This window comes from Thunnus thynnus, chromosome 1, assembly GCF_963924715.1.
Source record: "Thunnus thynnus chromosome 1, fThuThy2.1, whole genome shotgun sequence".
NCBI lineage: Eukaryota > Metazoa > Chordata > Actinopteri > Scombriformes > Scombridae > Thunnus > Thunnus thynnus.
Genome location: NC_089517.1, coordinates 2085499 through 2108988, shown reverse-complemented (window position 1 = coordinate 2108988; position 23490 = coordinate 2085499). Strand labels below are relative to the sequence as shown.

Sequence of the window (23490 nt, the reverse complement as noted above, 5' to 3'; positions counted from 1 at the left end):
TTCATTCAATTCACTCAAAAAACTCAATTATTGTCCTTTTAATATTTTTATTGAGTTATGACAGTTATTACAGACAGTGATTAACACTGTAAAAACCTACCTAAAAAGGAAATACATATTATAATGTTTATTGTATTTTATTTTATTTCTTTGTTTGATTTCTTTTAGGCATTTTAAATCTTCCACAGTACTGCAGTACACTAAAGGAGATAGAGGGGAGGAGCAGCTCTGAGTTGAGGAAACACTGAAAGGAAAATTATGCAATCAGTCATCAGACTCCATTTACAGCCAACGGAGCAAAAGAGGGAAAACAGGACATGTAAGGCAGGGTGAGTGTTAATACCACACTACTATTGATGTTCAAAGTCTCCGAGTAGGCGGTCTCCCAGTGGACTGTAAAGGGAAGACTCATGGATTGATAAAAATTATATTTTGTGCTTCATAATTGAGTCAAGCAGATCTGTGTCAAGGTGGCAGAGTTTAAAAAAAGTCAAAAAGAACTTCCTGTTCTCTATTTACTGGGTGTGAAACTTGCACAGACTTTTTTTTGTCTTGAATCTTGTGTTCTGAGTTCAAAGTCAGGGTTACTAGTTTACTTGTGCTGTTAGTATTACTGTTACTATTATGTCACTGTTTTATATCACTGTTACTATTATGTCATTATTAGTGCTACTAGTATTAATGCTACTGTTAGTGGTACTAGTACAGTGTACACTGTAGTACTACAGTACTACATGAAGGTCTAGTTCATGTACTACTATCACAGTTGGTTATGCTTAGTGTTCCGACTAGTTAACACCTTTTGTCATATTTTCTCAGGTATTGGTGAGACAATGGAATACAATTCATGAAAGATTTATTAGACACCAAAATACTACAGCACTGCAGTACACTATATTGTTGTCAAAAAACATACAAAAAGACATCAGTGAGTCACATTGTTGCACTGAGTGACATGTAAACCAGATATTTTCTAATGTGGTATTATTCTTTTTTTACTGATGATTTAAGGAGAGAGTTTCATGACAATCTAAGCTATAGCAGTACTCAAACTATGAGTCAGATAACATTGTCTTTGGAAAAAATTACTGGGATTTTTACTGCAGGAACTAGGCGTGTCCAAAATAGCTCCTCCCACTTTGCAGCTGTATTAGCTGGATAATTCACACTGCTTTTAAAAACAGCAAGCAGATCCTAATTTAGCAGGTGAAGTTATAACTCATAAAAATGTCTGTAAATGATACAGTCACACTACATGCATGCATCAGACTCTTCATACTATCATCAAAATCACAGTCTGATCTAGCTGAGTTTATTGATCTTATCTGATGTCACAAAGAGCTCAATGAGAAATAACTTACTATCAGCATTATTAGTCAGGACTGGAACATTGCCTTACTTAACTGTAAATGGTGGATTTATGGTAAAGCCACAGCATGTTCTGGTAGCCCATTGGTTAAGACGCATGCCCCATGATTGCAACATCGGTGGTTTGAATCTGGCAGCAGGCCTTTTTTTGTATGTCACCCCATGTCTCTCTCTCCATCTGCTTCCTGTCTATATATTAAACATATTTTTTTTTTTAAAAAGTCAACCATGGTAGACTCTGGGACTGTCATCAGACCTGTACTGCATACTTTTATATGAGGAAACATTCACCACCATCTTTTATCAGTTTTATCAGGAAACAGCAGCCTGCACACACACAGGGCTGATTAGCCTCGGGGTGTCCTACTGTAACAGGAACTGATGAGGTAAAAGAATCAGAGTTATTGAATAATGATGGGTGGAGTTCTAACTGAAGCAGGTCTTCCCACTGAAATGAATAATAACATCTTTTTATGACATCGTCGCAACATGAGAGAGCTGCTGCACTGCCAGATGTAAGATAAGACAGGAATACGTAGAGCAAGTTCAGCTCTGTTTTTGAAAATGTTCACATCTGACACGATTGTTTATTTCATGTTTGAGATACTATTTTCAAAATGTTTGCAGATATTTCTTTTTATCATCATTCTGGACAGACTAATTTAAACTTGGCTGTCTGTGTGAGCAGGAAAAGATAGCTAAAGAGTGAAAAACACATGTTTTTGTAAATGTTGCAGTTCAGATTCAGTTGTCTGTAAGGTGCAACGATGACAAAGGAGATGGTTTACATGTTTCATTGAGTTGAGAGGAAACTCTTCTTTCTTTCTTTGTGTGTGTGTGAATGAAAACCATGTGTACTTAAACGGGAGGTGATTTACTCAATAGTTTTGGTTAATGTCCTGTACTTGAGGGCAATTTTGAGTCCCTGTTTTTCTCCTACTTTATGCTTTCAGTACAATACACTTCTTAGGTGAGTATTGTACACTCTACCGCACTAAATGTGTCTGACAGCTGGAGTAACTACTAACTTTGCAGATTAGGACTTTACCTACAAACTTGATGATATGATCATTTTAAAAAATAGAGAGGAAGATTTATATAGATCAAAATAGTGTACAAATTAGTCCAAATTATCTCCTACATGTCGGCTACACGTTTATGTATCAGCCATAATATAATATTTCTGTACTTAAGATTCTGTATGCGTGAATATTACTTGTAATGGAGTATTTTACACTGTTATTTTAACCTCCTCCTAATACCTCCTCCTAACTGGTTTAAAGACTTTTTATTGTTCATCATTAATCACTTATTTATAGTACAGCTCACTGCATGGAGGTTGTTAGTGTTTCCCTCTGTGGTGTATGTTGTTACTTTGGCTCTGAACTCTTAAAACCCTGAAAATATGGTGTATGGTTTTTCTATAACATAAAATGTTTATGATTCAATCAGCAACAATCAATGTAAAAGTTTGGAAAAAAAACTTTGTCAGGGTGTAACACTCAAATTACCAGGACTGTGTGGATATGGTTTGACCAGATTTGATTAACAGGGGTGTACATGAATAAACAACTCAACAATTGTCATCTCATGTTGATTACTAATTTCTATAAACAGATATCTGCATATGAATGCGGAATCTGTAGGCAAGGGGCAAGATTTTGGTATTGGAAGCATTCTGGTTTCCGTTTCTGTTTCTGGTTTTCTGTAAACAGTCCATGTGGGGAGCGAAAGAGGCAGAACACATTGGCCGAAATGTAATCTGGACTTAAAACACATACAAAAAGTATTGATGTTTGTGTATTGTGTGGAGAGGCGTTTGACTCATGTAATAAAAGACCGTTTTCAATTCACTTGCAATTTGCTTTAGCATTTGCTTTTTGGACTGTAAACAATGACCAGCACATGGAAGAGAAAGTCTTGGCCCAGATATCTAGTGTAGCCAGCAGCTACAACTGAAACCCTGAAATATTGGCCTTTGCCCCCGGAGGCTAAATGATTGTCAGACACTAGCTAATGGGTTCAGAGATTGTTCAAATACTGCTCAATCCTGATTGGTGCTCAGAAGCACGTGACCCCATATTCATAGAGTGTACATTGATTTTTTGTTATTTGGCTTTTAAACATTTGTTTGTGAAAATTCCATAAAAGTAAGATATCACCTGAAAAGATGAGGGCCTTAAGCAAGGTTCAACATTAGCAGTCTTGTATAAATGAACTGTGTCAAAATTCACATGTGAATTTACGTGTGGATGTTTCAGGGTTAATATGGTTACTCTGTCCATGAGCGACACAAAACAGTTAAATTTCTGCAGGTCTCAAGTCTTTATTATTGTTTTTATTAGACCAAAATAAGTAACTTTTTATATATACTAAACAAAAATATCAGGTTATTGGACAACATTACAACAGTATGTTTATACTCAGTTTGATGTACTGAGTCTTTGAGACATGCACTGAGTCTTAAAGATAAGACCCTCATTTTCAGGTTGACAGCTTTCAAACCAGCATTTATGAACCAACCAAAACACATAAACGTATCAGAGTTCACTGAATCACAACAAACAGGCTAGTTGTGAAAGCAGAACACCAAATGGACCTTGTTATGAGATTGCTTTGTCAGCTATTGTTTTTCATTCTCAACATTTAAGCCAGACAAACGTAAATTTGAACACATACATTTCCATGACAACTGAGAAAACTCAAGTCGATAGAAAGCTCCAGAATAGCTTCTTAGTAAACTTGTGGTGAGACATTTTTACTGAAGATCCTCTTGGGTTTCTCTGACTCTTGAAGGACTGTGGCCAAACTGGGCTTTTTGCCAAATCAGTCAGATCCAGTAGAAACACAGAATGAATTCCTACTGGCAGACAGACAGAAACACAATGGTTCTCTTATCAATGTTCTCTGATTTTACCAGAGAGCCAAGATGACAGCGACGGACATCCTCAACATTCTGGACGATTTAAGAGACAATGACTTTGAGAGGTTCAAGTGGTTTCTGAAGAATGAAAAGGTGGGCAACATCGCACCCATCAAAGAGAATCCTCTGTCGAAGGCAGAGAGGCAGGACGTGGTGGATCTGATGGTGCAGAAATATGAACTTGCTGGAGCTGTGGAAGTGATCAGGAGTATTTTAAAGAAGATCAGCAGGAATGATCTGGTGAGGAAGTTAAACATTGGCTCAGGAGCAGAAGGTCGGTCACAGGAAGAGACAAACATGACATCACATCCAGACAGCAGATCTTTGAGGAGAAACAGTCTAGACAGTAAGTATTTGGACAGTTACACATACTCATTTTTTGTTCTTCAGGCTCTGTGCTTCAGCACATTCAATTTAAAATAAAATAATTGATATTACATTAAAGTCTCAGCTTTAATTTGAGTGGGTTTACATCAACATAGAAAGAACTGTGTGGGAGATATAGCCCTTTTAACACATAGTGCCTAAATTGCAGGGGTTAAAATGTAATAGGAAAGACACTCATGAAGTCAGACTAAATGATCAAACAATGATGCAGACATAACTACTTGAAGTGATGCACATAGCAAATCAGGCTATATCTCCTCCTCTGAGATATACAACACCTTCTGGAGGATGGTTTCACACCTCGGGTAATTTGGAGCTTGTCATTGGATTATTGAAATTTTGTGGGTCTAACTTTGGAAAACATGAATGAACTCTTGCCAGGTGGGCAGTGATGTAATTCTGACAGGTGGTCCTACAAAGTAACAATTATTGGTTACTGTAATGGGGATTGGGGATTGGAAAAACCTGATTTCCCCATGTCTCGCTTGGAGAACGTCAGTTTCTCTGTCATGTATACACATGACATGTACTTAAATCCTTGTATTTAAAGTCTAACTAAAACTTAAACTGACACTAAATATCCTCTAGAAGTCTAAATAAGTTGGTTTCCATCACTTAACATTTTACTGTTTGTTGAATTCAGACACATTCATGTGAGGAAAACTTCTGACTCAGACACACAGAGCAAAACAGAACAAAAAGTCAGGACTAACACGCATCTTCTATCACCAATACAGATAAAATAAGAAAGGCATGCTTTCAGAATAAGGTCAGTGTAAAGGAGAAATCTGATCACTAATTTGTTGCTTTTACATACAGATTTACAGTAACCTGTAATATGTGTGTTAACATGTGCCCCGATTACCCATGTAAACTGGTTTCTCTGGTTACGTTAGCGCATGTAAACACACTGATAGATATTCATATCTATACTTTTCTCCTCTTTCAGCAGATGGTGATCTGCAGAAGGTTTCAGATATATATAAGATCAGTCTGAGGAGGAGATGTCAACATGTGACTGAAGGAACTGATGAAGCAGGAAGTGAAACCCTCCTCAACAATATCTACACTGAGCTCTACATCACAGAGGGAAAGAATAAAGACGTTAATACCCAACACGAGGTGTGGCAGCTTGAGACAGCTTCCAAGATGACCCCCTATGACACGCCAATCAAGTGTCATGACATCTTTAAAGCCTTACCTAACCAAAAGAAATACATCAGAGTCGTTTTGACAAACGGCGTTGCTGGTGTTGGAAAAACCTTCTCAGTGCAGAAGTTCACTCTGGACTGGGCAGAAGGCTTGGAAAACCAAGATGTCAGTCTGGTGATTCTGCTTTCGTTCAGGGAGCTGAACTTGATCAAAGATGAGAAGTACAGTCTTCTCATGCTGATCCATGATTTCCATCCACTTTTACAGAAGGTCACAGCAGAGAAGCTCAATGACTGTAAAGTTTTGTTCATCTTTGATGGCCTGGATGAAAGCAGACTTTCACTGGATTTCAAGAACAGGAGGGTCGTATCTGATGTCACACAGAAGTCATCAGTCAATGTGCTGTTGACAAACCTCTTCAAGGGGAATCTGCTTCCTTTGGCTCTCATCTGGATAACTTCCCGACCTACAGCAGCCAGTCAGATCCCTCTGACATGTGTTGACAGGGTAACAGAAGTACGAGGCTTCACTGACGCCCAGAAGGAGGAGTACTTCAGGAGGAGATTCAGTAATGAACAGCAGGCCAGCACAATCATCTCACACATCAAGACATCTGGGAGCCTCCACATCATGTGTCACATCCCAGTCTTCTGCTTGATCATTGCTACAGTTCTGGAGAATGTGTTGACTACAGACCAGAGAGGAGGGCTGCCCAAGACCCTGACTGACCTGTACTCACACTTCCTGCTGGTTCAGACAAAAAGGAAGACGTACAAGTATGATGAAGGACATGAGACGAATCCACAGGAGCTGACGAAGGCTGACAGGGAAGTTCTTCTAAAGCTGGGGAGGCTGGCGTTTGAACATCTGGAGAAAAGAAATATCATGTTCTACCAAAAAGACCTGGAGCAGTGTGGTCTCGATGTCAAAGAGGCCTCAGTTTATGGAGTTTGTACAGAGATCTTCAAAAGAGAAAGTGTGATCTTCAAGAAAACAGTCTACTGCTTTGTTCATCTGAGTGTTCAAGAGTTTCTGGCTGCAGTCTACATGCACCACTGTTACACCAACAGGAACACAGAGGTACTGGAGGACTTCCTGGGAGAAGACTACAAACACACGGAATCAAAACCAAAGTCTCTCCTCCAGAAAATTTCTGCTTATTTCAGAAACAATGATAGCCGTGACCCACCTAACAGTAATCATGATTACCCATCTCTGGATGACTTCCTGATGGACGTCATGGAGAAATCTCTCAGAAGAGAAAATGGCCACCTAGACCTGTTTGTTCGCTTCCTTCATGGCCTCTCTCTGGAGTCCAACCAGAGTCTTTTAGGAGGCCTGCTGGGTCAGACAGAGAACAGTCCAAAAATCATCCAGAGAATCATCAGCAACCTGAAGGAGATGAATACCTTCAGAATTTCTAGTGAAAGAACCATCAACATCTTCCACTGCCTGATGGAGATGAATGACCGCTCAGTACATCAGGAGATCCAAGAGTTCCTGAAGTCAGAGAACAGATCGAAGACGGAAATCTCTTTGATCCACTGCTCAGTTTTGGCCTACATGCTGCAGATGTCAGAGGAGGTTTTGGATGAGTTGGACCTAAAGAAGTACAACACATCAGTGGAGGGACAACGGCGACTGATCCCAGCTGTCAGGAACTGCAAAAAGGCTCAGTAAGTCCAGATGTGATTAACATTATAAATCAGTTTATATTAGTAGTTAAGTTCTTCAAATATAAATAATATGAAATTCTTATTATTGTTAAAATAGTTCTCCACTTGTTTATAGCCAAAATAATATGTCAGTTAAATTTAGTCACGGATGCTCTTTAGCTGTTTGAAATGCTGTGGCTGTAAATAATGTTGATTTTTCAGTTGGTTATGTTTATAGCTGTTAAGTTAATGAACAGTTGTTCTATTTATTTCTAGTAATTATTTGACTTTACAGTTTTTCTTCCTTTGGGTGACATAGGCATCATTCAAACCTGGTAAAACAAATGAAGGACTTTAGAGGTTGTGGTTGAGGTTTTATTACAGCAGCATTTTATCACAAATATATCAGTATTTTACAGTTATCAGTGAATGCAGTAAAGTTATTATTACATGACTAGGTTCTAATCAGACACTGTTTTTTATAGGGCTGTAGTCTCCTGGTCGATTAGTTGGTCGATAGGCTCTCATCCAACCAAATTCTCATTGGTCGAATAATTGCTGTTACTTTCATAAGGAGAATAGAAGTGCTACATCAGTAGCTTGCCAGGATTAGTCCACTATTTCCTGTGGCGGGAGGAACAGACTAACAATTTACCTGTGAAAACGGGTGTATTCAAAACACTCCTGTTGTTTTCCCAACTTTGAACTCGCCCAACCTAATGGAGACTGCTAGGTCTAACTGTACTCAACGTTCACTGAACATTTACTGAATCAGTGTTTCTCCTATAATGATAACAATGAGAACCCCCGCCAGGCCAAAAGAATATTTTTAATGCCAAAAATAACACCAAATATTGATTCATTCGTAAATCAATAGCGTTTGGGAGTCTCTGTGCAGCGCTGTTGCAATACATGAGTCAACCTCTGTGTTGTTGCCTGGGAAACTAGCATAACTCTGGTCAGGAATAGGGCAGTGCTTAGAACGTTTGCATTAATACGTTTGCATAGTGATCGAGAAAGGGTGAGCGGCAGGGAAGTGACGGTGGATGCGAGTGGAGCAGAGCAAAAAATTTGTAGTTAGTTGTCAGTCTGGCAGTAAATGTATAGTACAGACTACAGTGTGTCAGTTATTAAGTGCTAAAAAGTCACATCTGTTGTTTCCCCAAGTGCTGGAAAAGTGAAGGGGGTTAGCTCCAAAGTTAGCAACAATGGGTTAGCTTAACCTGATGACGCAAAACAGAGAAATAGAGAATGGAGAAATGTGTGGCTACTGCGTTGACTGTGCACTCTGTCACATTGTCGACTGTCGCTTTCCATTAGAAGGAATAAAATGTCCCAGAATTTTTTTTTTTAAAAAGATTAGCTGAACCATGATGTGAAGAGCAAATGTTAATTAAAATAGGGAATGTCAAACTGTTTTGTCATCAAATGCATTAAGTAAATATAAAGTGTCCTCTTTCATGATAAAATGTGTCATAATATATGTGTCATGACAGACTCTCTAGCTGTTGGCTCTCAGAGACTCACTGTGAGGTTTTGGTCTCAGCTCTGAAGTCCAACCCCTCCCATCTTAGAGAGCTAGATCTGTGCTTCAACAAGCTGCAGGATTCAGGAGTGGACCTGCTGTGTGCTGGACTGGAGAGTCAAAACTGTAGACTGGAGAGTCTGAGGTCAGTTCACTGACTGCCTGATACTATTGTTGACCTTAATGTTTAACAATTAAACATAATTTATGTACATACACAACTTACATCCATGAAGTTAATTTTCAGTGTTGACATGAATAGGTGACTGAATGTTGTGGTGACATTTAGATGATGTCTGTAGAAGGCTGACATGATGATCCACAATGACAAAGTCATTTTAGGCAAAAGCTCATTGATTAGGACATAGTAATGTTGAACTACACATTTAAAACCCAACCACATCTGATTGGATTATAAATGATTTTTTAATGACATCATTTATCCTTTATTCAGACTGAGGGACTGCAGTTTGTCAGAGATCAGCTGTGCTTCTCTGGCCACAGCTCTGAAGTCCAATGCCTCCCTTCTGAGAGAGCTGGAGTTGAGTAAAAACAAGCTGCAAGATTCAGGAGTGAAATTTCTGTCTGCTGGACTGGAGAGTCCACACTGTAGACTGGAGAGTCTGAGGTCAGTTCACTATGGAGAGCCCTTTAATTCAAAACCCTACCCAAACTGTACATCACCTATCCAGTTACCAGACACTCAGCATCCAAACTGTACACCAACTTTCCAGTGACTAGACACCGAGCGTCCAAACTGTACACCACTTTCCAGTTACCACATACCACCTATCCAGTTACCAGACACTAAACCACACGACAATAAAAGAAATAAAATCCAAGTCCAGACTTGATATATTGGCAGAGGTTTATCAAACATTATACAGAATTCACAAGACAGGGTGTTAAATCTGTGTACCTTTGTGCTACATCCATCCATCAATCTATCCAATTTATCTAGGCTATAAGCATAGCCAATGACAGTGTGTTGAGATGCGGTAGGAGCAGAAACAATAAGATATAATAATAAGCAAAAAACAAGTTGTTTTCTAGTTTTGGTTTAATTTCTATTCCACTTGCTGATTTGAAGACGAAAATGGGAAAAGTACGTGAATTTCCATTTCTTTAATTCACACAAAAAATGGGAAAACAAAATAATGCATTGTATATTTGTTTATCCTGTTATCAACCAAGTTGAACACAACTTTGGAGACAGACCAGCTACCTTCGTTTCAATCAATTAAAGGGACTACAGGACTCAAAAAAGAAAGAAATCCCATACCCTTGTCAATGGGAATTCCTTAGTGACGTCATGCGGGAACATAGGGATTCATGCCACATGCCAGCATGTTTTTATAATTTTGGAGTTATTGAAAGTTTGTGGCTAATTGTGGCTTCTTTCTAATGCCTGAGTGCAGCAACTATTAACCACCTGAAGTTTTCTGCATAGAGCACTACATCAATGCACTTTATAGGACAGGAATTACGTCACTTGACTTTGTCTTCCTTGTCTCTCTTCTACCAGACAATGCATGGCTCCCTCCATGAACCAGACAGAATAATGACCCCACGTGTGTCTATATTGAAATGACATAAACTATAGCCTATATTCTATTAAATATGTCCATTAGTCTTGCGACTGGGAAATTTTTCCATCTTACAGGATAATTATTTTTAGCAGCTCTTATCAGCAAGCATAATTTCAACCAAATAATCAATGATGAGTTTTGCATTGCCAGACCTATCCACGCTTCTGTGAGTGTAACAGTGAAAGAAAACTCCCCTGGAATTTCAAGCCAACAACATGCCGCCATCAACTTTTATAATAGGTAGGTAGAGTCCTCTATGTCCTGTTGTAGGCCCCAGTGCCATATAGCTTTGATTATTCATTTGGTCACAGGATTAGGCTGCTGTTGACATATTTGCAGATGTGATGTATTAACAGAGGATGTGCAATCATTTTGCAGCCAATTCATGTTGAAGTTGGAAAAGTTTAGAGTTGGAGAAATTATATGGGTGTAGATATTTTTAAGTTTGATAAAATAGTCAATCATCAGATCAAATCAAGTTTATTTATAAAGCACATTTAAAAACAAGTTGACCAAAGTGCTGTACAATAAAATAAAAAAAAATAAATTAAAGCTGCAAGCAGCATTGAACAGGCCCTCGCGCCTCCGCGCATGTTGGGCCACAGCACAGTGGAAGGGCTTATGTCACGGGCATGTAGATGTCTTCAGACCTGGGCTGTTTTCAGACATTGCAAGAAGGAGATAAACACCACTTCCCTTGTCCACTATTTTGCCTGCTGCTGGGGCTGCTTTGCTGCAATTTCATAGGGGGCGCTATTCAGCCAGTTTGCATCACTGATGGAATATTGTCATGTAGACGTGTTCAGGCTGGGACTCTTATCAAACATGTAAAGTTTGGTGCAGACTGGAGCATGTATAATAAAGTTATAGCAACTTCCTCTGTCATGGTGAAACATCAAATCTCAACGGTAACAGAGATGAAAACACGTCTTACCACGGACATGTGATCAGGCCATCACGATGCCCAGTAATAGAGCCACCAGTACCACCAATCACGTCAATAAAATGGCGTTTTCTGGGACTTTCTGGAAACTGACGAATCACAAAGTTTGTCTCCATGGCTCTCGGAATCTGCCTGATTGCACTTCATGTCTGTCATACGTTTAAATGTATGGTGCCACAAGTACTTGCTGGACAAAGACTTTAGGTGTCTGTTATCTAGTATTGCGTGAAGGAGTTAAATATCATTTCCTGTGTCCACTATATGGTGGTGGAAAACACGCATTAAATAAACATCATGTCGCTGTATATCAACTGTAGAGCACACCTTGAAAATTTCATGTGAATCAGATGATGTTTGTCATATAAGGCTGACTTGCTCACAGCTGTGTCATCAAAATTGTGCACTTTTAACCCACATGACCTGGTCAAAGTTTGATTGAAATGTGTACTGTCACAGGGCTCTACAGAGTGAGTATTTGACTCGCATTTGTACCTAAAAATAGATATGTGCGAAGTGGAAAAATAATTTACTTGCACACTGTGCGACTGCAAATTACAACCATAAGACCATATGAAATGCTAGAGGGATTTAAAGTTGAAACAACAGATACAGAAAGTGGCGATGCTGATAAGGCTAACAGAGCGTTAGCTGCAGCATGACCAGAAGGAAGCATAACCAGTTAGCCTAAGCTCGGCTCTCAGCTAGCCCCGGCTCTCTGTTTGGATCCAGCCGGATCATCGAGTCCCAGTTTGTTATTCAGGTTAAAGTGGGAAGAATCAGCAGGTCTGTTGGTCAGTTAAGTGAAGTAAAGCCTGCAGAAGAAACACTGGGGTCACCAGGGTGAAACAGTCCATGGAGGAGTTGCTGTGTTCAGCTGCACAGATAGGAAATCCCTCAGCTGACAGGATGTACCACTCTGTTTGAAAAAAACCTCTTACTCTCCATATTAGGCACATTACCGCCACCCTCCGCTTCAGACTGTAGACCAAATATTAAATCCTACACATCCATCCTGTCTGTATAATAAACACAAAAAAAAAAAAACTGCTACTACACCCACTTGGCAGGTTCATTAAAGTTTTAATGCTGAGCTCCGGAACTCTAGTCTTCCTGAGTTCTTCCCTCATATATTGTCTTTTTTGATCATACTTAGTACAATCTATGCTTGCATGTGTAATAGTTTCCTCAGCCAAGTGGGAAAAAATATGTGCATATATCAGCAATCACCAAAAATGATAGTCAAAAAGTAATCTTGTTAAATAACCGTGATGTCAATATCGAGCAAAAATAATTGTGATTATGCTGTTTCCCATAATCAAGCACCCCTACAGAGAACATAAATTTTGATTTACATACACACACACACACACACACACACACACACATACACACAGCATTTATATATGTATGTGATAAATTGTTCTCTTTAATAAACAGTTACTTGAACATTTGTCAGTGTGCTCTTAAATTTCTATGTGTGCTCCTAATTTTTTTCATGTAGGAACACATGTACTCCTTGACAAAAAAGTAAGCATTGAACACTGCTGTCAGATCTGAGACAATAGGTAACTGCAGCTGGACGCAGAAAAATACTCATATATTTGAATGGAGAGTGTGAGTGAACTGCTAGGTGCTTGGGCCCTAATAAAGGAAAAACGGCAGTACAGAGCTACAATTTTTAGTTTTGATTTTATTTTTCTGAAGCACTTTATCACTAAACTGTCACTCTCACTCCATTTTTTCCCTTCCCCTCATAGGTCATCCTCACTACTGATTATACATATAAGACCTACAATTATTGTAAAATAAATGATAATAACCCCAAACTTCATACAAAGTTTGTATATAATGTACTGTAAGTATATAGGCCTTTCTGCTATATCTTATAAAACTGAGCTACATCCAACTGTCATACCCATCCCCCGCCTTTCTTCCCTCCTTCTCCCTGTCAGATTGACAGCAGGATTTCAGAGCAGTCTTCTAGTGGAAATATCTTCATAAATCCCATGACTTTGGCCAATTCTTACATTAAAAACCACATTTCAGTAGGAATTTTCGTCGCAAATCCATTGATACAGGTTTGAAAGTGGTCTGACTTAGACGACTTTAGACGTCAAACGCCTAAATTCAGCACAAAGTCTATGCCCAGAGATTGCCTCCCCATTGGTTTACATTGTAAGGTGCAATGTGGCACTCCAACTTTCAGGGCTTATAAAATCTAAACTGTTTGAGTTATTACAAAGTTTTTAATAGCTTTTGTTCAGCACAGTGTGATAAGTCATATATTAAAGTTTGAAGCCGATACCATTAACACCCTAGGAGGAGATAGCGTTTGTTCGGGTTCCAAAATTGGCACAAAGTCATACTTTGATGGATGTATTGTGGACTTCCTGTTGGATTTAGGTCAGGGGTGTCAGGGTATGATTTGTAGGTCTTGTTGAGATGAATAATTGAGTTTTGGTTTGATCGTTCTACGACATTCCTACGGGCCATGGAGTAGAGATGACATCACAAAACTATCCCTTATGCATACACAAATAAATAAGTAATAGTAAAACATAAAGCTTTAAGGACACTCAAAGGCCTGAGAACATGTGGGTCTTAAGTTTAGCCTTAAAAGTGTCTACAGAAGGGGACTGCTTAATTGCGAAAGGTAAACTATTTCTTATGGCATAAGGGGCATTTAATTGAGGTTTCGGAACATTATAGAACATGTTGGAAAACCTAACGCACAGATGATCTGAGATCCCCAAATCCTCCACAGCCAGCAAAGGAGTGGTCAGACCAAGTGTAAAAACTAAATCTAAAGTGTGGCCATGTTTATGGGTTGGGCCAGAGACAAGCTGTACAAAGTTAAAAGAGTCCATAATACCCAGAAATTCAGTGGCTCTAACATTTGATGAGAGGTCAAAATGAAAGTTAAAATCACCAGGGATTAAAATTATGCCATGATTCACAACAACTGAAGATGAAAACTCAGAGAACTCAGTGAGGAAAATGGCATCCAGCCAAGGAGGGTGATACACAACTACACATAGTACAAGGCATGAACCACCGGTTTTGAACATCTGGACTTCGAAGACAGAACAATTATTAATACCAAAGGGAACCACTTATGGCAGTTTCTGAAAATAACTGCTAAAAGGGGGAGTTCACACAGGAAACAGTACTCTGAGGTGGCACCATAGAGGAAGAGGGAGGTACCAGGGTGTTTGTGTGGAGAGTCATGTGAACAGGATTGCACGGCGTGTTGCAAATTAGCAGCAAGCATTTGGATATCCAGCTTGTTAGGATGGATACCGTCTGTCTTAAAAAAAAAAAATTTTTAATTATCTATGAAGCCCACATTGTAAGCCCTGCGAGCAGACTGGAGCCAATTGTGGAGACTGAGGACTCTGCTGAATCACTCTGAACCATTTGAAGGAATTGGATTGCCGATAAGGGCAGTCTTTCCACAGCTGTTTAAGCAGTTTAAAAGTTGGTTAAAATTGATTTTAGTCAGCTCAGACTGTTGAAATACTGTGACTTCATCCATGGTGATGGAGTTGACGGAGCAGGGTGGACAGAGAAGGGGGAAAGAGCCCATCGTGGTGCTGGTGTAAAGAGCAGTATGGAGTGGCGAGCCCTGATGCAAGTGGTGTGGTCAGGTATGGCTGGTGGATGGATCGGATGTGACGGAGAGCATATTGTAGGCAGACCACTGTTGTCTTGCACTCTGTGCTGGCCATTCTGAGCTTATTTATAAACTGAGCACAGCCTACATATAACTGAACTGCCAATGCTGTAGTTGTTGTTAAAAATGTTGAAGGGTTAGGGTTAATATTAACCCAGAGAGAGGGTTCTTTATCAAGAGAATGTAAAACTTGCAAATGAAAAAACAGAATTTCAAACCTTTTATTAGGTATTCTATGATGACTTTTTTCAAATTGAGTGACAAAACATTTTTAAGCACCATATTTAATCTTCTGATTTAGTTTCAGAATAGTAAATCAGTTGAGACAAAGTTACACAGATTTAACACCTTGAATTCTGTATAATGTTTGATAAATCTCTGCCAATGCATAAGGTCTGGACTGTGATTTGATTTCTCTTATTGTAGTTAAAGCTGCAGCTGAATCACTGCATATGACTGAATTGTCTGGTTTATTGTCTTCTATCCACCAAAGTGCCCATAATAATGCTAGCATCTATGCTGTGAATACTGACATCTGATCTGAAATTCTATGTCTGTTTTTAATTCTTAATTCAGGACTGGTTATTCCAAATGCCACTTTCCCACTCTCTGGATCCTTTTATCCCTCTGAATTCTGTAAATATGAACTCTATCCTTGTTGCAGATGAGACTTAACTTCCTTGAATATATCTCCTGATTTCTAGCTTTTGTTATTAATCAGTATGCATACATCAACTTCAGGTTCTGGGATTATCCATGATGGTACAACTGACCAACAGACTGGAGGGCATACATTAATATTAATAATACCAATTTCCTCCGCCTTAGATTTTTGCTTATTTCCAAAGCTTGTTTTGGCTTTCAAACTCTACTTCCTATTTAAGAGAGGTGATTGAATTTCTGCCCAATCGGCGTTATCCAGCTGGATAGCACACAGTGTCGAATTGGACATCATGCGTTGTCGACTGGGTTGCGCATGATGTCAAATTGGGTCACTCTGCGCTGTCAACTGGGTCGCGCATGATGTCCACTGGGTGGCAGTGCAGGATGACTGGATAGGTGTGTCTGGTAACTGGATAGGTGGTGTACAGTTTGGGTGGTCAGTCTAGTAATTGGACAGGTGGTGTACAGTTTGGGTAGGGTTTTGAATTAAAGGGTTCTCCATACATAACTTACATCCATGAAGTTATTTTTTTCATATTTGTGCAAATATCTGTACAAATTTTAGTCTGTAGTTATAAAATATGACAGATTCTTAAAGAAACTATAGGAAATGTCCACTGTTAATTAATGTTTATAAATTTTGGTAAAGAGTTACATTTGTATACGGAAGATCCTCTCAACTAATATCTGTTTTAAATTGATCAACAAGACATTTAAGACCTGAAAACATTTGATTGGATTATAGATGGATTTTTATCCACATCATTTATTCTTTATTCAGATTGAGGGACTGCAGTTTGTCAGAGAACAGCTGTGCTTCTCTGGCCACAGCTCTGAAGTCCAACCCCTCCCATCTGAGAGAGCTGGATCTGTGTGAAAACAAGCTTCAAGATTCAGGAGTGAAGTTTCTGTCTGCTGGACTGGAGAGTCCACACTGTAGACTGGAGAGTCTGAGGTCAGTTCATTGACTATCTGATACTTAATGTTTAACAATTGGACCTAATTTATGTACATACATAAATGATGTATGTACATGATCATTGATATTGATCCTTCAGAACACCCTCACACACACACACACACACACACACACACACACACAGAGAGAGAGAGAGAGAGAGAGAGAGAGAGAGAGAGAGAGAGAGAAAGAGAAAGAGATGTAGGTTCAATTCAATTCAAATTTAATTGTATAGCACCATCTCATGCAAAAGCATGCTTTGGAGCCAGACCAGCAAGTGTTTTGTAAACCAAGAGTTTACAAATTACAAACAAATTTTGAATTGTATTCTGAAAACAAGGTAGTCAGTGAAGGTTATGTGAGGGCCGGAGTTATGTGGTCTGATCTTTTTGTCCTGGTTAGAATTTGTGCAGCTGAGTTCTGGATTATTCGTAATCTATGGATTGTTTTGTTTGGAAGACCCATAAACAGAGAATTGCAATAGTCCTGCCTGCTCATGAGTTTCTCTGAGGCACACTGAGAAAGAAAGCCTCTGATTTTGGAAATGTTTCTGAGTTGGAGAAAGGCAACCTTGGTGATGCTGTTGATATGATCCTTAAACTGACTTCACCATCCATGGTTTCTCCTAGGTTTTTAATCTGTTCACTTGTCTTTAATGATCTGGACTCCAAGTACTTGCAGACCAGTTGTCTCTGGGCTTTAGCACCTACAACCAAGATCTCAGTTTTTGCCCTGTTCAGCTGAAGGAAGTTTGCAGCCATCCGGTGTTTCAGTTTCTTCCAAACAGCTGACTAGGGAGTTTATGGGTTGGAAGTCATCAGTGGACAGTGAGATGAGAAGCTGTGTGTCATCAGCATAATTATGGTAGCTAATGTTATGTTTGCTGATAATGTAGCAGAGGCCAACCATATATAAGTTGAAACCACTGGAGAACCGTCCCAGACAGACCCACCCAGTTTCTTAGCCTTTCCAGCGGGATCCCATGGTCCACTGCATCGAATGCAGAGCTCAGGTCTAGGAGTATTAGGACTGAGGTTTTTTATTGTCATTGTTTATCCCCATGTCATAAACAACTTTTAAAAGAGCAACCTCTGTGCTATAAGATGTGCAGAAGCCAGACTGGAATTTATCATAAATATTGTTATCAGTAAGCTAGCAGTTCAGTTGCTAATATACCTTCTAACGTTAACCTTCCCAATAATTTTACTCAGGAGTGTGAGGTTGGTAAGTGCATTTGGGTCCAGGTTTTCCTTCTTTAGAACTGGTCTAATAGCAGCAGTTTTCATGCAATGGGGAAATACACCATTCTGGAGAGAACAGTTTACTATTGACAAGATGTCATATGACATCAGATTTAACAGACTTAACAAAGGATGCTGGGAGTGGATCAATGGAGTTGGTAGAGGACTTAGAGGGGAGTTATTATGCTTTTCCTTATTTTCAGTCATATATATAATGTTACAATGATGGATGTTCATATTAAACATTGCCAAAATGACAAATAATGAGGTAAATGCATGTAGAAATAACCCCTGTGTGCGACGGGCACCAGCTTCTGACTGTTCTAAACTCTAGGTTTCCAACAGTTTTGTCTACTTTGTTTCAGACAGAGGCTGAACTGAGGGGCTGCATAAAGGGCCAGTATAAGATAAATAAAGAGTTTTTTGAACTGTGAATCATGCAAAGCTACTCTATTGGTGTCAAAAAATAAAAATATAGAGCTGGAAATCACCATAATAGGTCCCCTTTAAGTTGATTTATATGGTCAGTGAGATCGTTGGAGTCTACAGTGGAGAAATGTGACTGACAACATGCAGTGGTATAGAGGTATGTCATAGTTATTAGTGAAGTTAGTAATTGGGATATTGTGCCTGATGTTAAGAATTTTGTCATTGAGAAATGATGCAGATTAATTTCTTTGGCAGATAAGAAAGTATCAGAGGGAACATCAGGGGAGGGGCTAATGAGTCTATCAATGGTTGAGAAAAGGTGTTTTTGGATCATTTTTGTGGGTTTAGATAAGGTGTTGCAAGTATGAATTTAGTATTTTTGTGGCTCACTGTTGACATGAATAGTTGTTTGAATGTTTTGGTGACATTTGGATGATGTCTGTAGAAGGCTGACATGATGATCCACAATGACAAAGTCATTTTTGGCAAAAGCTCATTGATTAGGACATAGTAATGTTGAACTACACATGTAAAACTTCAACACATCTGATTGGATTATAAATGGACTTTTATCTGCATCATTTATTCTTTATTCAGATTGAGTCACTGCCGTTTGTCAGAGATCAGCTGTGCTTCTCTGGCCTCCGCGCTGAAGTCCAACCCCTCCCATCTGAGAGAGCTGGATTTGAGCTACAACAAACTGCAGGATCAGGGTTCAGGAGTGAAGCTGATGTGTGATTTTCTGAGCCCACCATGTAGACTGGGGACTCTGAGGTCAGACACCATTTTTTACCTCTGTGCTGAGATTAACATGATGTGACAGTTGTGTTGTCACTAAATTGCAGAGATAAAGCTGATATTATGTTGATCCACACTGAGTATCTTAATGGTAAAGTCTATTTTTTTCTTCAATGGTTTAGTCTATTGACAATGTCAAAGTAATTTTGAACTGCACAATTAAAACCTTCATATAACAAGAAAAATCTACACTGGATAGTTCACTCTGTGATTTTTGTCTTTTATATTTGACAATTTTCAACCTGCATTCTGTCGGGTTCAGGTTGAGTCACTGCAGTTTGTCAGAGATCAGCTGTGCTTCTCTGGCTTCAGTTCTGAAGTCCAATCCCTCCCATCTAAGAGAGCTGTATGTGAGTGACAACAACCTGCAAGATTCAGGAGTGAGGCTACTGTCTGCTGGACTGGAGAGCCCACAATGCAGGCTGGAAACTCTCAGGTCATTTGTATTACTATGTATTAAAAGTAATATTTTGGCCTCCCCCCTGTTTCTAGTTTACATAAAGAGTTTTTGACACTAAAAAGATTGTGTGTACTGTCTGAGCTGAAATGTTGTAATATCAAGTGTACAGAAAGTAAAACTCCTTTCATGCCAACATGTGACTCGGGATGTATGTTTCTGCCATTTAGTCTTCAGTGAAGACTCGATGTGCATAAAGTCCTGAAAATCTAGTATAATTGAAAGAATAATAAAGTATACAACGCAGAATTACTGTCATGTCCTCTACATGCAGGAACATACAAAGCAGATCTGCTGCGCAGGAAATGTTGCACATGATTTTCTTTAGATTTAACATTTTTAAAAATATTACAAATTAAATATTGTAACACTGAATGAAATGAAATCAAAAATATGATGCAAGACACTAAGTTTGCTAGTTAAATGACTGAAATCAAATGTTGAACATCATTGGAATGACAAATATGAACTAACATAAAACATCAGTAATTTTTTACATTAAATCTTCTTACTATCTTTAGATATACTGTTGAACATTATTTAACTTTAAAGGCATTTCTTCTGCCAAAGTAAAAACAGAATGGAATATTAAGCCCTGAGCTTCAACATTTGCAGCCTCAGCAGGAACATGAAAGTTCTCTCCTACTACTAACCTAAAATGTATCTGTATGACACCAACATACAGCAGGGGGTGCTGAGTGCAACGCACACAACAAACATGAAGGCCTGAAGGACAAAATGCTGTTTCCTGAGTTAAGGATCTTTTTAAGCTCATTAGAGCTACTTTTGTGTGTGTTCAGTCTGTCAGCGTGTCTGATCACAGAGGAAGGCTGTGCTTCCCTGGCCTCAGCTCTGAGCTCCAACCCCTCCTATCTGAGAGAGCTAGACCTGAGCTACAATCATCCAGGAGTCTCAGGAGAGAAGCTGCTGTCTGCAGGCCTGGAGGATCCACACTGGAGACTGGACACTCTCAGGTATGGACAGACAGGTGGATACTATCAGGTATGGACAGACAGGTGGACACTATCAGGTATGGGCAGACAGATGGACAGGACAGACAGGAGTGTGTGTGAAGTTGATTGTGACTTTGTCTCTTCCTCCAGGGTGGACCATGGTGGACTGCAGAGACTGAAACCTGGTCTGAGGAAGTGTAAGTGTGTTTTCAGTTTGAGAAAGATGTGAAAAAAGTTAAAAATGATGGAAAGTCTGTTTTGGCACAAATGGGCATGGCCTAAACTGACATTTATCTTGAACCAATGAATACATGAAACAGAAATATACTTCTGTTATCACAGTTCAAGAAGTAAAAGAGAAATGTTTTATAAATGGCCACATGGTGGTGCTACCTGCTCCAAAATGTCACTCATGTCTCTCCTGCAGATAAAGTTCATTCATACATACTGACTTCGCTGTTTGGAGCATTCGGACAAAAATCTGTTTCTAACAGATGACATTTTGAGATGAAAATAACGGACTTGACGTACAAAGACTCACTTTACACCAATATTTATTGAAAAAACATGAATGTTACAGACATCTTCACTGTCATGTCTGTTAATGTTCTAACTGAACTGTTGAATTTACATTAAGACAAACATTAGACATAGCTGGAATGAAGTTTAAGTTAAAAACTCATTCTCATCAAAAGGTCCACTTACTCTGTATCCCCAAAGCTTTCAGTCACAGCTCATGCCCTTCCTCAGTGGATGGAGTGTTTCAGTTGTCACGGAGATAGTTTAAGTTTGAACGTTTTAATTTCAGTGATTGTCTGTAAAGTTGGTAATAAATAAACAGATGATAAACTGCAGCTGTATTGTGTCTTGTTCTCTCCATCAGATGCCTGTGAACTGAAACTGGATACAAACACAACAAACAGAAAACTCAAACTGTCTGACAACAACAGGAAAGTGACACATGTGGAGGAGGATCAGTCATATCCTGATCATCCAGACAGATTTGATGTCTGGCCTCAGCTGCTGTGTACAAATGTTCTGATTGGTCGCTATTACTGGGAGGTTGAGTGGAGAGGAAGAGTTTATATATCAGTGACTTACAGAGAAATCAGCATGAAAGAACACAGTGATGACGGTTTGTTTGGAAGGAATGATCAGTCCTGGAGTCTGTACTGCTCTGATGATGCTGTTTACTCTGTCTGTCACAATAAGACAGTAACATCCATCTCCTCCTCCTCCTCCTCTCCCTGTTCTTCCTCCTCCTCCTCCGTCTCTAACAGAGTGGCAGTGTATGTGGACTGTCCTGCTGGCCTTCTGGCCTTCTACAGAGTCTCCTCTGACACACTGATCCACCTCCACACCTTCAGCACCACATTCACTCAGCCTCTGTATGCTGGGTTTGGGTTTACACTCTGGTCTGGTTCAGTGTCTCTGTGTCCTCTGTAGGAGGGAGAGTCTCTCCTGTGTACAGAAACTCTGCTGACTGAAGATCAGCTGCTGAAATCAAACATCACATACACTCTGCACTGTGAAGCAGATCTGTCTCAGACTCAAATACTCAATTATTTTTCCTTCTACATGATTCATTGATTTGTCTCAGTTGACTCTGCTGTTGTTACTGTCAGGATCAAATGAGCAGCATGCAGCTCTATTTGTTAATAAAATATAATCTGTCCGGCCCAGAGTGTTTTTATGGTTCTCACATGTATTCTATCACACCATGAGGCATCATGGCACCATATTCATGGCATTATTTTTGAAAGCATCTTCACTTTCCTGCCACAATGGATAATATAACAAGCTTTTAAAATACAACACATTGTTAAAGATGAAACCAGTTGTTTCCAACTTTTTTGGCTTTTGACATCTTACAAAAAGCAGTGTGTAGTCTGGGTCACATTTCAGATGTTTATGAGTTGTTAACAGCTCCACCAAATAGTGATTTTTCCCTCTAAACGTCTCTTTTACTGTAATAGATTTTTCATGCAGGACGTTTACTTGTAATGGAGCATTTTTACTATGCTGTATTGTATTGTATACAGTAAAGGATCTGAATACTTCTTCCCAGTGGTAGAAAGTGTATTTTCTCAAGTACTGTACAGTTATGTAGTACAATTGTGTGGTACTTGTACTTTACTTGAGTATTTCCATTTGATGCTACTTTATATTTCCACTCCATTTCAGAAGGTAATAGTGTACTCTCTAATCCACTACATTTATTTGCCTTATTTGAGATTTTACATAAAATAATAATAAGTGTTCCTTAAATTGTTTGCTTTTTTCTTTTTTTTAAAGGTTATGCACTTTGAGTAAAAAAGGTGTTATATAAATAAAGTGTATTATAATAATAATAATTATGATTATATTTATATGTATTATTATTATTATTATTATTATTAGTTTAAAAGACATATGATACACTTATATATTATGATGCAGTACTATTATTATTAATCTACCCAAAGTATCTAAAATTAGGTCCACATTTATGAACTACAATATTAAAACGTTCTTACCCGTATTTGTTAGTGATAAAAACATATACACTATAATAATAATGAAAAATAATGATAGTAATAATAATAATAATATAACACTCTACAAGAAGCTGCATAACGAGAACTTTTACTTTTGATACTTTAAGTACATTTTGCCTATAATACTTCTGTACTTTTACTTAAGTAACATTTTGAAATCAGGACTTTTACTTGCAAAGGAGTATTTTAAGACTACAGTATTTCTACTTTTACTTCAGTAAAGGATCTGAACACTTCTT

General features: G+C 38.8%; 1 protein-coding gene across 2 annotated transcripts; it reads left to right on the top strand.

The window, feature by feature from the left end:
- Window positions 1–261: 261 nt before the first annotated feature.
- Window positions 262–22919, top strand: LOC137183376 (NACHT, LRR and PYD domains-containing protein 12-like). 2 transcript variants are annotated; one of them, XM_067590509.1, is made up of 11 exons: window positions 262–329; window positions 4289–4637; window positions 5628–7506; window positions 8982–9155; window positions 9465–9638; window positions 16660–16833; window positions 19104–19280; window positions 19567–19740; window positions 20562–20735; window positions 20865–20911; window positions 21598–22919. In XM_067590509.1, exons 2-11 carry the CDS (start codon window positions 4298–4300, stop codon window positions 22158–22160), a joined length of 3876 nt encoding a protein of 1291 aa, XP_067446610.1. In that variant the 5' UTR covers window positions 262–329; window positions 4289–4297; the 3' UTR covers window positions 22161–22919. The 2 variants fall into 2 exon arrangements, with proteins under 2 accessions (XP_067446610.1, XP_067446529.1); XM_067590428.1 differs by having other exon boundaries at window positions 20562–20911.
- Window positions 22920–23490: the final 571 nt, after the last annotated feature.

Excerpts from the sequence above, each read along its gene's own strand:
- LOC137183376 (XM_067590428.1), top strand. The coding sequence starts at position 4,298 with ATGACAGCGACGGACATCCTCAACATTCTGGACGATTTAAGAGACAAT. Across the intron at positions 16,834-19,103 it reads TGTAGACTGGAGAGTCTGAG|ATTGAGTCACTGCCGTTTGT; the intron begins GTCAGTTCATTG and ends TTCTTTATTCAG. Across the intron at positions 19,741-20,561 it reads TGCAGGCTGGAAACTCTCAG|TCTGTCAGCGTGTCTGATCA; the intron begins GTCATTTGTATT and ends GTGTGTGTTCAG.